Below are 15,902 nucleotides of genomic sequence, written 5' to 3' on the forward strand. Positions count from 1 at the left end.
TCCATTATGACCAAGCCAAATACAACCTACTTAACAAAAGTCTTTTCAGAGAAAAGTTTGTGGCGGATTAACAGAGTAACCCAATTATCACAGTACGTTGGTTGCTGTTGTGACAAAGGATTTGGGGGATGAAGCAACTTAGCATATCACAGGAGATGCAGAGTACTTTCTAAATATTTATTGATACAAGTATAACACACAGAATCTAATTACTTCCAGTTCAGCATTTTGAAAGCCTTAAGCTTAAAATTAAATCAGATACTACCATTTAACTGTGCTCTCCTAAGGTCAGTGGAAAAACTTCCACTGAGCCAAAGGCTTTCTAAGTTCTTAATTCTGTATTCAACCAGTGCTATACGAAAATGAAATTAAAAGGCCAGGGAGAAAATGTCCTACAAAGTATTTGATCCTGTTGCTGCTTAATCACAACACCAGCAATAACATGAAACTAGCAACTGGAGCAGAAACAGACACCTTATCAAGGTTGGTAATTCTTTTTGATGTAGGAACTTGACATTACCAATGGCTGTTATCTTTGTCTCAATAAAAGAAAGGAAGGAGAACTATGGAGTTTCTTTCTCACACGTGCGTACAGTGCCTTAAGCAGCTTCTGAATCTCAGGAAAAAAATCCTCAAAATTGTCTTGTATGTCGTGTAACTGAACGTACTAACAAAGTCATCTCCAGAACTTATAAAGAGGGAAGTTTTTTGGCCTGATCTAATGATTCTCTTTTTTTCCCTTTATGAGAATGAATGAGATTTCACTTGCCAATCGTAAGTAACTCATAAGACAGAAATTCTGCAAGGCTGCGCTTAAATAATATATATCTGCTGAGTTCAGTAGCTTTAATTTGTCTTACACAAGAAGAGCAATTTCCTCATACAGAAATCAATCTTAGAATGAAGCTACTGCTCTCAATATGCTTGTCTAATCCTGGTATTTTGCAAAGCTTATATCCCAGAAAGAGACACTGAACAGCTTTGATTCCCTCTGAATTTACTGGGAATTTTGACTGCTGAATATTTCTTAAAGTTAGGCCTTCTTAATTTTTTTTTCTTTGTTTTCCTTTTATGGAGAGTGTGTGTGTGCTCACATGAGAGAAGGTGGAAGTGAAGGAGTTGTGACGTGCTCCAAGCAGCCAAATTAATCAGCCCTTGTCTGAAAACCCTATAACTCAAGTAATTTGTATGCAGATTATACAAACTTCTTAAGAAAAATTAATCAAGGTCTTTGCCATTCTTCATAAATCTAAAATATGTCTTACAGGAAGTATACTTTGAACTGCAAATAACATCTTCCATAGGAGTGGATAAATGGACTCTTTACATACCTTGATCCTAAATGATCCTAAGAAGTTCATTTGATAAATGCCTGCCTTGGGGGGGGGGGGAAACAAGCAAAAAACCCCAACTAGGCTAACTATTTCTCTCTAAACCAAATCTAAATAACGATATGGCAGCTTTATGGTTATGGTTGAATTCCCTGGTATTTCTTACATATTAGGCAAATAAAAGTCACTGTGTTGTTATGAATGTCTTTTGGTTAAAAAATATTTATTTTGGGCAATCTCCTTCCTGTGGCTGTAGGATTATAAAGGACCAGCACAATATTGGACTGTCTTAGGTCAGAATTTCTGTCCTGTGAGTTACTTATGATTGGCAAGTGAAATCTCACCCGTTCTCATAAATGGAAAAAAGATAATTGTTACATCAGGCCAGAACCCTCCCTCTTTATAGAATCTCACTTAGATGAGACTAAACTTGTAGTTGGATGACACCTGGAGGAAGAAAAGCAAGTTGTCACCTTTAGCAGAAGAGTTTATTCCCCAGTTCGCCAGTGCATTTCTCAAGCTAGAGGCAGGCTGACAGCTCTCTGTGTTTTCCATCGCTGCTGTGACCGGTGCAGCCGAGGTCGCAGCATTGATTTGCACTGTGCAAGAAGTCACACAATGTCTTTTGGCCTTTGGATATCACCACTGTTGTCTTTCAGTTGTCACTTTCAGATACTTTTGGCAGAATACATTGAAGATTATTGAAGAAATTGAGTAAGAATAGAGTAAATCTGTTCTTGACTGGGCGGTGCCTTGCTCCAAGTAACTTTTTAAATGTGACCAGACCGCAGGGCAGGTGAAGGTCTGTGGAGTGAGTTTTGGTCTGTGGTGTGAGTTTTCATAGAATCATAGAATGGTAAGGGTTGGAAGGGACCTTAAAGATCATCTAGTTCCAAGCCCCCTGCCATGAGCAGGGACATCTTCCACTAGACCAGGTTGCTCAGAGCTCCATCCAACCTGGCCTTGAACACTGCCAGGGAGGGGGCATCCACAGCTGCTCTGGGCAACCTGTTCCAGTGCCTCACCACCCTCAGAGTAAAGGATTTCTTTCTTATATCTAATCTAAATCTACCCTCTTTCAGTTTAAAGCCATTCCCCCTTGTCCTATCACTACATGCCCTTGTAAAAAGTCCCTCTCCAGCTTTCTTGTAGGCCCCTTCAGGTACTGGAAGGCTGCAATAAGGTCTCCCCGGAGCCTTCTCTTCTCCAGGCTGAACAACCCCAACTCCCTCAGCCTTTCCTCATAGGAGAGGTGTTCCATCCCTCGGATCATCTTTGTGCCCCTCCTCTGGACCCACTCCAACAGGTCCATGTCTTTCCTGGGCTGAGGGCTCCAGAGCTGGACACAATACTCCAGGTGGGGTCTCACCAGAGCAGAGTGGCAGAATCACCTCCTTCGACCTGCTGGCCACGCTGCTTTTGATGCAGCCCAGGACACAGTTGGCTTTCTGGTCTGCGAGCACACATTGGTGGCTCATGTTGAGCTTTTCATCCACCAGTACCCTCAAGTCCTTCTCGGCAGGGCTGCTCTCAATCCCTTCATCCCCCAGCCTGTGTTGATACCAGGGCTTGCCCTGACCCAGATGCCGGACCCTGCACATGGCCTTGTTGAACCTCATGAGGTTCACATGGGCCCACTTCCCAAGCTTGTCCAGGTCCCTCTGGATGGCATCCCATCCATCAGGCATGTCAACCACACCACACAGCTTGGTGTCGTTGGCAAACTTGCTGAAGGTACACTCAGTCCCACTGTCCATGTCGCCGACAAAGATGTTAAACAGCACCGGTCCCAATACCAACCCCTGAGGAACACCTCTCGTCACTGGTCTCCACCTGGACATCGAGCCGTTGACTGCAACTCTTTGAGCGGGACCATCCAGCCAATTCCTTATCCACCGAGTGGTCCATCCATCAAATGTCTCTCCAATTTAGAGACAAGGATGTCATGTGGGACAGTGTCAAATGCTTTGTTCAAGTCCAGGTAGATGACATCAGTTGCTCTTCCCTTATCCACCAATGCAGTAACCCCATCACAGAAGGCCACCATATTTGTCAGGCAGGATTTGCCCTTAGTGAAGCCATGTTGGCTGTCGCCAATCACCTCCTTATTTTCCATGCACTTTAGCATAGTTTCCAGGAGGATCTGCTGCGTGATCTTGCCAGGCAGAGAGGTGAGACTGACTGTTCAGAATTTCCCAGGTCTTCCTTTTTAGAAATGGGGGTTATGTTTCCCCTTTTCCAGTCCAAGTTTCCCCTTATGTTTCCCCTTTTCCAATTCCAAGTTTTGTTCTGTAATATCCTCTTGGCTCAACAATGTATTTGTTTGCTCACGCAAAGTCTATGATTTTTGATCTACAAGACTACTGGCAGTTCAGCATCTTCTGCATTACCTGTACAACAGTCTTCAAAAACATAGCCTTTTATAACCATTAAGGGGAATATTCCCACCATGTAACATTTTTCCGTGGCCTTTAGGTATATAAGCGAGAATTATAGGCTACTTGTGGATTTCTTTTGAAAAGCTAGTTAGGCACTTCTGAATATCTTTATTTCTGAAAATGCAGGTTTATTGGCTTTCCATTTCAGTAGTCAATAACTACTGCATTCCTGAAAATGTAGGCTTTTAAACTTAAGCTAGCTAGAATAGATTCTTACGTTACTCACTGAAATGTCTCAGTCTCTTTTGGAGTTCATCAAGTAGTTTGTTTCAGTAGTTATGTTGGTATCGGTACCTCCACAGATTAATTATCAGACTTTCAGAAGAAACACACCATTCCTAATTTTTTGTACTTTAATTTCCTTGAATTTCATTGCATTTGTGCATGATGAAATTATTAAACAGAGACAGCAGTTGTTCTTTGTTACTACTTGATGATGGTAATAACAATATGGTACCTTGGATGAAAGTTTTGGGATTTGTTTTGTTTGTTTTAATACTGATGCATTGTTACTTCATGGTCATTATGTACCAACTTCTTTTTCTGGAGCTCAGTTTCAGCTCTCAAGCATAAGCTGTTATTGTTCTTGAAAATAAACCTTTGTATTATTTAAATACTTCCTTCTTTAATGTGTTACTTTGTATATACTGATGTTGAGTCTTTAATTGTTAATATTATCAGGTGAAAAGAGAGAAATAGCTGCTATTTCTTTAAGATTTTTCGTCAGAATAGTAATCTAAGTTCCATAAAAAAACAAAATGTACCTTAAATGGCACTGGTAATTTTTTTACATTGTTGTTTGTTTGTTGTTTGGGGTTTTTTTACAAATGAGAGTTATGATTCCATGTTAGGTTTTTGCCCTTTTATTTTCATAAATAAAGTTTTCATAGAATGTCTTTCTCTTCTTCTGTAGAATAATCCAGTTGGCCACATCTTTACAGCATATTTATCAACCTACACAAAAGGGAGAGGGAAAGAAGGGAGAGCTGACCAAAAACTGGCTGGTTTTATATGCATACAAATCCCTGTGTTTGTCTTAACAGGTGAAAAACCATTTGAATGTCCGAATTGCCATGAACGTTTTGCTAGAAATAGCACACTCAAATGTCATCTTACGGCCTGTCAGTCTGGAGCTGGAGCTAAAAAGGGAAGAAAGAAGCTGTATGAATGTCAGGTAAGTAATGGAAGTAGCAGAGTCTGAGGCTAGATACCTCCTTCCTGTGCTGAGGGAGTGTGGGAGTACTGAGCAGGAAAGGCAACAAGAGTGGGCTTATGTCTCCAAGAACTACTTTTGGTAAAATAAATTATAAAGATTGCATTCAACCACAACATGAGGGTAAATTCTATATCTAAGTAGTTCCATTTAAAATACGGAATTACTGATATGGAGCTTCATAATACTTTGTTAATCAGAGAGATTCTTGTGGGTAGGTAAGTGTTCATCTCCATCTTACTGATCTTTCTGCTTCCTTTTCAAGGTTCTTGATGCACTGACCTAGGCCTTTCCTGCTTGTGAGCATGCTTCACTAAAGTCCAAAATACAAAGTACTATTTTATTTCCTATTTTATTATTCTTCTGTTTAATACCAATATATTGACTTTGTCTGGAAAGTCATTCCAACTTACGATGACAATCTGTAATGTCTTTTACACAAATATAAATGCTGTAGATGGATAGCTAGGGTGCTTGTGTCACCGAAAATCCGGGAATAAACCTCGTAACACCAATGTAGTGTTAAAAGGCAGGCATTCTTTATTGCGACGTCGGATGCACGGGGGATAATTCCGCCGAACGTGCATACCCCATACCCTTTCCGTGCAGTTTATATAGATCAAAATATGCATATTCATCTGATTACATAAGCCCTTTCTTTCATAGTCAAATCAGTCCATTTTCATACACTCCTCCCACCCGCGCTTGCGCAGTGCCTCCTAGTGGTGGTCGTCGGGGGTCCTAAGATGAAGGCTTATCCTCTTCATCACAGTTTCTGCGCAAACTCAGTCCTCTTCTGGCTCTTGTCCCTGCGGCACGGGTCGTCTTGACCAGTTCTAGGCACCTGCTGGTTTTAATTAAAACTAACTTCTTTGGGGGGAGATGTATGACTTTTTGCTTCAATTAATTCACACAATAGATAGGTACCACAAATACACCTGCAACCATTTGGTAACGCTATTTCTATTAAAAATCCCCCTTCACCATTATTGTTTAACATTAATGATTACCTAGGGACTAAACCCTCTGTTCCCAGACCTAATGTCCAGATGGGCAGGGCTGTACAAGGGACATAGCAGCATTGTTCGTGCTTTATGATTAACTAATTCCATCACCGTGGTTACATTTCCCCCCTTTGGAAGTTTTGAAATAATTATCTTTTCAATACTTCCATAATTAATTTTTTTTTAAATCATATAATGATTAAATATTATTAAAATATACTTTTTAAAATTACAACACTACACTATAGTCCACTTGTTTCGCTATAGGGTGGTGAAGTGTAACAACCGACTCACTAAGGTTTTGTCTTCTTGCAATAGCCTGAATTCGATTAAAAGCTGTTCTGTTGGTGAGTTCCTTTTTTAGACAATAATAAATGAGCAGTATTATTAAAACTACTACCAGTAAAAGCAGTCCGGTACCGACTAAAGATTTGACCCAAGAACTAATATTCCACCTGAATCCATTAAAAATTTTATCAAGCCAATTTTCTTGCATGTCTTGTTGAATTTCCCACGGGACTGATTCTCCTACCGCCCTTGGGATTGGAAGACATGCAGTTATTTGGGTCACATTTTGTAAATTTGCAAATTCTTTTATAAGGCCGATCGGAAGACATGCCAATTGATACCCCAAACCTTGGTATTATTTCTTTCAACAATATTTTAACTACTTCTCTCACTTTGTTGGTGCGACAAGGAAAGGCTTCTGGCCATCCAGAAAAAGTATCAATTAATACTAATAGATACCTGAATCCATTCTGCCTGGGCAGTTCAGAAAAATCAACTTGCCAATAATCTCCTGGGGTGTTACCCTGTGTTGTTACTCCTAGGGGTGCCCTTTTCCGATTTAAAGGATTATTTTTGAGACAAATTGGACACTTAGCTACTATAGATTTCATTACTCCTGTCATTCCTACACACACTGCAGATGATTTTAGGCTCTAGACTATAGCATCTACACCCCAATGTGTCTGTGCATGTTTTTCTTTCGCAAGTTCTAACATGACTTGCGGGGTTACTGTTACCCGCTTTTCTGGCGTTACCCACCACTCTTCTGTATTTTGTGATGCCTTTAATTGTTCTGCCAATTGCTCATCCAATTTACTATATTATGGTTTCAGATTCGGGATTTTTATTTGTTTTACTGGTACTAGTGCAAGGATACCTCGTTCCGCAGTCTCCTTTGCTGTTTTGTCTGCCAGTTGATTACCTATGTTTACAGCTGTCTGACCAAATTGATGAGCCTTGCAGTGCATCACTGCCACTTCCTTTGGTTTTTGCGCTTCTTCGAGGAGCTGAAGGATTTCTTCTTTATGTTTTATCGATGATCCTTGGGCTGAGAGCAATCCTCTTTCTTTCCAGATGGCTCCATGAGCATGAATCACACCAAATGCATATTTGGAATCAGTCCATATATTTACCCTTTTTCCTTCTGCCATTCGCAAGGCTCGCTGCAACGCCACCAGTTCTGCTTTCTGTGCCGAGGTATTTGCAGGTAGCGTTCCTGACTCCAGTACCTCGGTGGTGGTGACAACAGTGTATCTGGCCGTTCGTCTTCCCTCTTTGACAAAGCTGCTTCCATCCGCGAACAATTTGAAATCAGGATTTTCCAGAGGCTCATCCCTCAGGTCCGGTCTGCTGGAATAGACTTGTTCAACAGTTAGCAGACAGTCATGTTCTAGATTTTCTGTTGGATTTTTCGTTGACAGAAACATTGCTGGATTTACGATGGTTGTGGTTTTCAGTTCCACATCATCTTGCTCTAGCAAGACAACCTGATATTTCAGCATTTTGCTGGGGGACAGCCAATGACCCCCCTTTTGTTCTAGAACAGTTACCACCATGTGTGGTACATACACCACCATCTTTTGGCCCATAGTCAATTTTCAAGCTTCCTGAATCAGCAATACCGTCACTGCCACAGCGCACAAACATCCCGGCCATCCTTTACTCACGTTGTCAAGTTGTTTAAAGAAGTATCCTACTGGCCGCTTCCAGGATCCCAGACGTTGTGCCAGTACTCCAAGGGCCAGGTGTTGCCTCTCACGGACAAACAGTTTTCCAAATATTGTGGGGCTATTTTTAAATCCTTGTGGAAGTACAGTCCATGTCAGTTGCACCTTTATCCTGTTGCAGGGCTCTCCCATTCAAAAGCAAATATGCTTTGACTTTGTGCATCCAGAGGTATGCAAAAGAAGGCATCCTTTAAATCTAGTACAGTAAACCATTTATGCTCCTCTTTCAGGGATGTCAATAAAGTATAGGGATTGGCCACTACTGGGTGTATATCTTGAACTATTTGATTTATAGCTCTTAGATCCTGGACTAGTCGATATTCCCGTCCCCCAGGTTTCTTTACCGGTAATATAGGTGTGTTATATTCTGACTCGCATTCTACCAAAAGTCCACATTCCAAAAATTTTGTGATTAACCCGTCCAATCCTTTTCGAGCCTCCCCCTTAATAGGATATTGTTTTTGTCTTACCGGTTTGGGTCCAGGTTTTAAGGTCACTTTTACCGGTTCTGCTAATTTGGACCGTCCTGGAACTTCATTTGCCCAAACCAAGGGGATTACTGCGTTTTCCACCTCTTCTGGAATTTGTTCCTCCTTAAAAGAATCCTGTAACATAAACACCTTTGCCTCTACGGCTTTTGATTCTGGTATCAATAATTCAATTTCCTCATTTTTTTTTAAAGTTATTTGTGCCTCTAATTTGCTTAATAAATCTCGTCCTAACAAAGGCAATGGATATTCAGGCATATATAGAAACTGGTGAGTTACCCACTGTTTTCTCAATCTAAATTTCAACAGCTCTAAGAAAGGTTAATTTTCTTTTTACCCTGTCGCACCAACAACATCTACAGATTTATGACTACATTTCCCTTTACATGTGTTTAATACCAAATAAGTGGTCCTTGTATTTATTAAAAATTTTACTTCCTTATTCTCTAGCTTTAGTGTGACCAGGGGTTTAGCTAGGGTTGACTCCCCCGGTCCTCTTCATGATTTCTTATCTAAAGTCCTCAATTTAATCGCGCGAAGAGTCCTGCTACTTCTTTCCACGACCTTAAATCAGTTATTGAAAATGGAACCTTTACTGTCACCGGACCAGTATTTCCTACTGCCTCTCAGAGGGGAGCCTGGAGGGGAGCTGGCTCCGCTACCCACCCTGTCCTTCCCCGCGTTCTTCCCGAAACCGGGCTAAATCCTCTCGCACCCTCCCCCAGAGGGGAGGTGGAAGGGCTAACGATCTCGGATTCCTCTTTCTGATTATCCCCCCATCTCCGACGCGGTGCCACCATTAGCTCGACATCATCTTCCTTAGACTCAAATTTCAAACACTCTTTCCCGACGCTACAAGCGGCACAGCATTTTTTTGAACCTTTTTTACGTTTTCCCTTTCCCAAAGCCATTACCATAGAACTATGCGGATGTATCCCACACTGCCTTTGCCATTTCGGATGATTTCTCAGCGAGAAAAACAAATCTACGTATGTCATTTCTTCCCATTTACCTTCCCTTTTACAAAACAACATCAATTGCAAAATGGTATTATAACACAGTGTCCCGTCCTCCGGCCACTTCTCCCCGTCATCCAGAGTATATAACGGCCACCAATGATTACAATACTCAAATAACTGTTTCCGAGTTAAAGGGTCCCCCCCCAGCTCTTTCCAGTGTTTTAAAATACATCCCAAAGGCGTGCCCCTTGGGATGGGTCTTTTACTCGGAAAGGTGCCCATCCTTCAAATGACCAGTGGTAGTGATTGTGCACTATATCACAAACACTAATCAGAGGGACCCCAACCCTTGTTGGAGCTCCCTTTTGGGATCCCAGCCCCCTGCTGAGATCCTGGAGACTTCAACCCGCTGTTGAAGACCTCCCCCTTGGGCCCCGCTCCACCGGCTTTCACCGAGCAGAGACTTTCCACAAAGGTACCTTTTAGCCCAACTCTACGAGGTTTTCACCACGATTTACGAGCAGGCGTATATTACACTTAAAGAATGCCTTAATTAAATTCCAGGGGACTTACTTGGAATCCTTCGGTCCGGGGATCAGAGGTTCTCCTCGAGAATCCCTCGATGCCGGCTGGAGGTCCCGTGATCCCGCGGATCCGTCGGTTTTCACAAGCAGAGTCCCATCTGGGTCGCCAGAAACTGTCACCGAAAATCCGGGAATAAACCTCGTAACACCAATGTAGTGTTAAAAGGCAGGCATTCTTTATTGCGACGTCGGATGCACGGGGGATAATTCCGCCGAACGTGCATACCCCATACCCTTTCCGTGCAGTTTATATAGATCAAAATATGCATATTCATCTGATTACATAAGCCCTTTCTTTCATAGTCAAATCAGTCCATTTTCATACACTCCTCCCACCCGCGCTTGCGCAGTGCCTCCTAGTGGTGGTCGTCGGGGGTCCTAAGATGAAGGCTTATCCTCTTCATCACAGTTTCTGCGCAAACTCAGTCCTCTTCTGGCTCTTGTCCCTGCGGCACGGGTCGTCTTGACCAGTTCTAGGCACCTGCTGGTTTTAATTAAAACTAACTTCTTTGGGGGGAGATGTATGACTTTTTGCTTCAATTAATTCACACAATAGATAGGTACCACAAATACACCTGCAACCATTTGGTAATGCTATTTCTATTAAAAATCCCCCTTCACCATTATTGTTTAACATTAATGATTACCTAGGGACTAAACCCTCTGTTCCCAGACCTAATGTCCAGATGGGCAGGGCTGTACAAGGGACATAGCAGCATTGTTCGTGCTTTATGATTAACTAATTCCATCACCGTGGTTACATTTCCCCCCTTTGGTCACTATACGTAGCTGACATTTGAAAAGCTCTTCAGAAGAACGTTACTTAACTTCTGAAAAGCTAGAAAATATGAGAGCTGAGGTTGGTTGTAGCATTTTTATTTGCAATTTTGCTACTCCACTGCTGTGACAGTCTCAATAACACACTTCCCCCTCCCCCCCACTTAAAGTTTTCACGTTATTCAGTTCACAGAATGGCTGTGGTTTGATGTTAAATTGGGTTGCGTAGTAAAGAAAACTGCTGGATATTGGCTTTATTTGTTGCACAGAAAACAGAGTGATCTTATTCACAGAAAGCAGTGAATACTGCAGGAGATGAATGAATTCTGTGTGTTGTTAATCAAATCATTTAATCAGAGGTTTCACTGATGCTTTTGCATCATTTAGTTGTTATGCTTTACAGTGATGGGCTATACCCCCTTACTTTTGTCTGATAAGCACCAGTTAATTACTTCCTTGGTTATCTCTTCGGCTCTTGACACCTCAGTCGAGAGACGCCTCAGTCCATTTGTCTTTCGTCTTGCATTTGACAAGTCCAGCAAGGCCATCGATTACAGTGACCCTTTGGTTTAATTGCTTCACCTCATAGCTTTCTCTGTTACAGATATTGGGAATGTGGGTTAGTGTTATTTCAGCCTGCAGCAACTACAGCAATTCTTGGATAAATTTTTCTTGATTTTTTTTATCTTTAGAACTAAATTTGAATAGTGTTCAATAAAAAAAATATTTGCTTACTGAACAAAGAGGAAAAAACTCTAATTGGCTAATGTAGCTGCCAAGCCACTCTCCATGATATTTAAAAAGTCACAGCAGTCGGGCGAAGTCCCTGGTGACTGGAACAAGGGAAACATTGTGCCCATTTTTACAAAGGATAGAAAGGAGGACCCTGGGAACTACCGACCTGTCAGCCTCACCTCCGTGCCTGGGAAGATCATGGAACAGATCCTCCTAGAAGCTATGCTAAGGCACATGGAGGACAGGGAGGTGATTCGAGACAGCCAGCACGGCTTCACCAAGGGCAAGTCCTGCCTGACCAACCTAGTGGCCTTCTGTGATGGAGTGACTACATCAGTGGACAAGGGAAGAGCTATGGATGTGATCTATCTGGACTTCTGTAACGCCTTCGATCCGGTCCCCCAAAACATCCTTCTCTCTAAATTGGAGAAATGTGTATTTGATGGGTGGAATGTTCAGTGGATAAGGAATTGGTTGGAAGGTCGCAACCAGAGGCCAGTGGTCAACAGTTCGATGTCCAGATGGAGATCGGTGACAAGTGGTGTCCCTCAAGGGCCATATTGGGACCAGTACTGTTCAATATCTTCATCAATGACATAGACAGTGGGATAGAGTGCACCCTCAGCAAGTTTTCAGGTGACACCAAGCTGAGTGGTGTGGTCGACATGCCTGATGGATGGGATTCCATCCGGAGGGACCTGGACAAGCTTGGGAAGTGGGCCCATGTGAACCTCATGAGGTTCAACGAGGCCAAGTGCAGGGTCCAGCATCTGGGTCAGGGCAAGCCCTGGTATCAACACAGGCTGGGGGATGAAGGGATTGAGAGCAGCCCTGCCGAGAAGGACTTGAGGGTACTGGTGGATGAAAAGCTCAACATGAGCCACCAAGTGCGCTCGCAGCCCAGAAAGCCAACTGTGTCCTGGGCTGCATCAAAAGCAGCGTGGCCAGCAGGTTGAGGGAGGTGATTCTGCCCCTCTACTCTGCTCTGGTGCGACCCCACCTGCAGTACTGCATCCAGCTCTGGAGCCCTCAGCCCAGGAAAGACCTGGACCTGTTGGAGTGGGTCCAGAGGAGGGCCACAAAAATAATCCGAGGGCTGGAGCACTTCTGCTATGAGGAAAGACTGAGAGAGTTGGGGTTGTTCAGCCTGGAGAAGAGAAGGCTCCGGGGAGACCTTATTGCAGCCTTCCAGTACCTGAAGGGGGCCTATAGGAAAGCTGGAGTGGGACTTCTGACGAGGGCCTGTAGTGATAGGACAAGGGGTAATGGCTTTAAACTGAAAGAGGGTAGATCTAGACTAGATATAAAGAAGAAATGTCTTATAGTGAGGGTGGTGAGGCAATGGAACAGATTGCCCAGAGAGGTGGTCGATGCCCCATCCCTGGAAACATTCAAGGCCAGGTTGGATGGAGCTCTGAGCAACCTGATCTAGTTGAAGATGTCCCTGTTCACTGCAGGGGGGTTGGGCTGGATGATCTTTATAGGTCCCTTCCAACCCAAACCATACTGTGATTCTGTTCTATGATTCTAAATCAAAATTGTGCTCGCTTGATGAGCGCTTTTGGTTCTCTTCATTGTATGCCTTGTACTGAATTAGGCTCCACATGGCAAGAACAGTAATTATGTGCTTGGGCATTACTGGTAGTTATTACCTTTATGTATGACTAAGTAATTTTGAGTGCTTGTCTGTAAGGTTAGTATTTTAAGAAGTGTGTGTGCAACTTCTTTCTAAAGCATGAGACTGGGGAGGAACAAAAAGCATGTCACTAGCATCACAAACATGGTTTTAAGATTTCAGCAGCAAAATGGGGATATGCAGCTCCATTACACAGACCTGTTCCTTGAGTTATTCCCTGTCAGATACTCCATCATCCTTCTGTGCTGTTGCTGAAAAATGAGGAGATGGAACATTCTGTTTCAAAAATATTTGCCAACAGTGAAATTCATGTTCTTTGCTTCTTTCTGCAGCCAAGAACACTTGCATGGTCAAAGACCCCTGAGCCTGTTTCTTTACTCCAAGCGCCTGACTCTACCCCACTCCTCTCTCTTCTATCCTGGCACCTCATTCATTTCTGCAGTCTTTGTGTGTTGTTTTCAGGCTACTTACCTCAGTGCCAGCTAAAGGAAATGTGCTCAAGTGCTTTGTGAAAATAGTATGTCTGCAGTCAAAGCAGTACTTTTAGCTGGAAGAGACTTAAAGGGATGGAGTTTTAAGAGATTTTTATCTGCTGAAATCACTCAAGTATTTTTTTGAAATGGCAAAATGGGAGAGTTTAGTCTAGCCAGGTAAATCTCACAATGCTATGAAAAAATGAAAGCTGATAAGGAAAAGGTGGCTAGTAGTACTGCATCTAGAACTTCAGTAAAAGGACAGTTTGTATTACACTTTCATCATACAATATTATTACCTAAATAGCTTTCCACCCAAAATTCTAGCACCAGACATTTATTGGGGGATGAATCTTTATGTGAATTTCCCATAAGGTTAAAATAAGAAAACTTTCAAATGCTGTACTGACTCATAAATTTTGTAGGTGTCCTGTGTATGCACAACTCAAAATGGCACACTGTTTCTTAAAAATAAATAAATACCAGGTCTTCTGTTCATCTGAAGCTGACTTCTCAACTTTTACCTCTAACATACATGGGTTTTTTTTAATCCAAGTAGCAAGAAGCTACACTATGTGAAGCTATGATCTGAAATAGGCACTATACTTTGTCATATTTCTGTTGGCACTGTTTAACTTACTGTATCTTTTGTTTCAGGTTTGTAACAGTGTGTTTAACAGCTGGGATCAATTTAAAGATCACTTGGTAATACACACCGGTGACAAACCCAACCACTGTACCTTTTGTGATTTGTGGTTTATGCAAGGCAGTGAGCTGAGAAGGCATCTCAAAGAAGTGCACAATATTTCAGAACAAATAGTGACAGAAGAGGTTCTTCCAGTGGAAGCTGTGGAAGCTGAACCAGTAACATCAATGACTATAATAGAACAAGTGGAGCAAGTCCATGTCCTACCAGTAATTCAGGTACAAGTGGATCCCGCACAGGTAACTGTGGAACAGATGCACCAGGATCTCATACAGGACAGTCAAGTGAAAGGCACGCAGATAGATGAACTGCAAGAACAGGTGCAAATTAGTTACTTGGAAGTTGAACACATTCAGACTGAACAAGGTGCTGAAGTTCATGTGGAGCAGTTACATGTTGAGCACATAAATCAAATACAGATGGAAGAAGTACAGGCAGAACTTATAGATGGAACAGACCTGGAACAAGTAAAATATGAAAGTGTTGATCAAGGAGAAGCAGAAGAAAAGGAAACTAGTCAGGTAGATGATGTAGATAAGGAAGATCATGAATAAGCTGTAGACTTAAAAACTCAACAATTAGTGGACACAGAATGAAAAGGTGGATGACTAGGACAAATAACCACACTGTGCAGGTTTAGGAATGAAACACACAATTATTTTTGTTAGCTTTTACATTGGTTTTTGAACTGTCAGTGGTCATCTTTCCAATATGCTGTGCTTAGGAAGCTGGACCAAAGTTAGCTTTCTTCATGTACAACTAAACTTTTCTCGTGAAAAATAACTTTCCCGTTCATGTAATACCATGGAACAGAAACTACCAGAGAGATGGACAGCTTTGTGAGGATTTTAATAATGAATAACTTGTATCACTGTTACACCATCCCTGGGTATATGTAAGAGTAACTTTACCTCTTTCCCTCCTGCCACAAAAGCAAACTCTTGTTATAGATTTGCAGGGTGTCTGTGGCGGAAGAATCAGTAAAATCTGGTGGGTTCTAATGTAAGTGGCCAATTGGGTACCTGTGAATTTTCTGGGCAGACTGTTTGCTGTTTCCTAACAGCAGTCCCTAACTTTCAGGCTGGGGAAAAAACCATTCTCGCTGGAGGTCTCGGAGCACAAAAATCCTGACTGACTATTTAAATTTCCACGAAGCTCCTAGAGTGTTTAAGAACCTAGTTCAGTAAAAGGCAATGTAGGTAATGTTATAGCACTTTATTTTTGCTTAAAATTGTCAGCTACTGTTTGTTTTTTTTTTTTCATTAAATTTTGGGGGGGGGGTGAGGGAGGAAACAGATTCCACGTGGAGGCAGCAGGGCACTCTAAAAGGGACACTTTAAATTAGGAAAAGCTCAGTAGAATCTGTGGTACACGAGCTGGAAGAAAGCTACCAGCAGACTCTTCTTTTATAAACTGTCATTTTTTGAAAATGAATATTTTTAAACATAAATATAGAGAAGACTTGTCTATATGGTATCAGGTTCCCGTTTTTTTAAATGAAATTCTGACACTTGACACAAAGATGTTGTACTAAAAGTAAAAG

General features: G+C 42.1%; 1 protein-coding gene across 1 annotated transcript in view; it reads left to right on the forward strand.

The window, feature by feature from the left end:
* The window catches only part of LOC142365580 (zinc finger protein 131-like), a 42,174-nt gene extending 26,582 nt beyond the window's left edge, over positions 1-15,592 (forward strand). The window contains exons 7-8 of the mRNA XM_075446477.1: positions 4,813-4,943; positions 14,311-15,592. Coding sequence (XP_075302592.1) covers positions 4,813-4,943; positions 14,311-14,913 — 734 coding nt within the window. The 3' untranslated portion in view covers positions 14,914-15,592. The remainder of the gene's footprint in view (positions 1-4,812; positions 4,944-14,310) is intronic.
* Positions 15,593-15,902: the final 310 nt, after the last annotated feature.

This window comes from Opisthocomus hoazin, chromosome W, assembly GCF_030867145.1.
Source record: "Opisthocomus hoazin isolate bOpiHoa1 chromosome W, bOpiHoa1.hap1, whole genome shotgun sequence".
NCBI classification, from domain to species: Eukaryota; Metazoa; Chordata; class Aves; order Opisthocomiformes; family Opisthocomidae; genus Opisthocomus; species Opisthocomus hoazin.